At 34.6% G+C, this 1674-nt stretch overlaps 1 protein-coding gene across 1 annotated transcript in view; it reads left to right on the top strand.

Annotated features, from left to right (window-relative positions):
* Positions 1 to 1261: 1261 nt before the first annotated feature.
* LOC118736065 overlaps positions 1262 to 1674 on the top strand; it is an 83696-nt gene continuing 83283 nt past the window's right edge. Inside the window, exons 1-2 of the mRNA XM_036466172.1 lie at positions 1262 to 1466; positions 1526 to 1670. Of these exons, the coding sequence (XP_036322065.1) occupies positions 1314 to 1466; positions 1526 to 1670 (298 nt within the window). The 5' untranslated portion in view covers positions 1262 to 1313. The remainder of the gene's footprint in view (positions 1467 to 1525; positions 1671 to 1674) is intronic.

Consider the following 1674-nt stretch of genomic DNA (forward strand, 5'->3'; position numbering starts at 1 on the left):
ACGTATCTTGTTTTTGCTTTTGATGGGTGTGCTGTCAAAGCAGTAAAAGCAAAAAACAAAATACGTGTAAGGCAAAGAAATTAGCTGGGCACTATTGCACCAACGAATTATGATTAGCATTTTAGCAAATTATCGAACTTGCGCAAAGGTATGTGTTTCACCAAAATGATAAGGAAAAGTCACTCAAATGAGTATTGATAAGTAAAATATCACTCAAAATCATAGATAACCGTTGCACCAAAATTTAAAATGCTTAGCGAAAAGATTTTAGCGGATAAGTGATAAGTTATGTAAATTATCAAAATTTATTAGCATTTCGTTGCATCAAAAATTTTTATTTATCACTTGTCATTTTTCATTTTGCTAACTTTAGCATTATTTTGCTAAAAATAATTTTACCTATCATACCAGCGATAAGTTACATTTATTCAGTCTGAATGAATTAATCAATGCTTTAACACGAGATTCGATAAAATATTGACACAAACAATGCTTCGATTCGAAATACTAAATTTATTAGAGGACAGTCTGCAAATAATAAAAGGCGTGTCATAAAAGAAGAAATCAACTGCAGTTTACATATTGGTCTAGTAGAAAAGTTTTGCCTATTTCGTAGCCAAATTGAAAAAATTTTATTAACAATTGAAGCAAACTATAATAATGGCGTGGTCAAAAGCATGGGGTCCACAAATTAGCGCTATGTAGAGTAATCCATCGGATGCCAAATGCCGTGATGAACAAATTGATGGATTAAGCTATTTGTTGGCCGGAATTTACGCAAAATATTTCCACACAATTTTTCAACATTGGTCGATTTCCTTAAGTCGCAGGGTGCATTAATGGTACTATGATAAACATAGACGCCCCTAAGGTTACTGAGTACCAGTTTGTTAATTGGTACGGAAATCATTCAATTAATGCAATATGGTTTTTGTGTTTTTGTTACTGAATTATTTTGGCAAGATACAAATAAATAATCCTCAAATATGTGTATTCTTTTGCAACCGAGCTACAAAAGAACACTCGTTTAAATGTCAGTTTACATGCGAAACAACAACACAACTCGTGTAATATATACGAGTTAATTTCAACTCGTATAACGTTATACGACCTGAATCGGTGTGCTGCCAAGTTCAATTATTGCGCCATTGTGAATGATTTTGGAAGGAAATTGGAAGGCTTCCATTCAAATGTCAAAATATTTCGACGAAGATAGGAAAATAGAAAGACGAAAAATGGAGCAGCGGTAAGTAAAATTTTAAATGATTTATTTATTTCCGAAATATTGAAAAAAGTTTTGGTTTATTTTAAGGATGGAAAAAACTACAAGAAGGAGGTGGACACAGGAGGAATCTGAGGGTTTTTTGCGGTGCTACTTGGCTCGCAAAGCCGAATTTGAGCACCCAAAGAAAAAGCGTCAGGCATACGCTAATACACTTGAGGATATGATATGCTTGGGTATTACGGTATGTAATTATTTTACTGATTATTAATTCTATAAAACACTTAATTATTGTATTCTCAGGATTCTGGGAGAACACCGCTGTGTTTGGAGGGGAGGATGCGCACTTTGCTACAAGCCTATAAGGCAGCACGCGACAACAATAACCGCACAGGTTCTTCTCCGTGCTTCGACCCGTACATGGAGCTAATGGAGGAGATATTTGGGAGCAG

This window comes from Rhagoletis pomonella, unplaced genomic scaffold (genome assembly GCF_013731165.1).
Source record: "Rhagoletis pomonella isolate Grant_MI unplaced genomic scaffold, Rhpom_1.0 Rhpom_scaffold_00003, whole genome shotgun sequence".
In the NCBI taxonomy this organism is placed as follows: Eukaryota; Metazoa; Arthropoda; class Insecta; order Diptera; family Tephritidae; genus Rhagoletis; species Rhagoletis pomonella.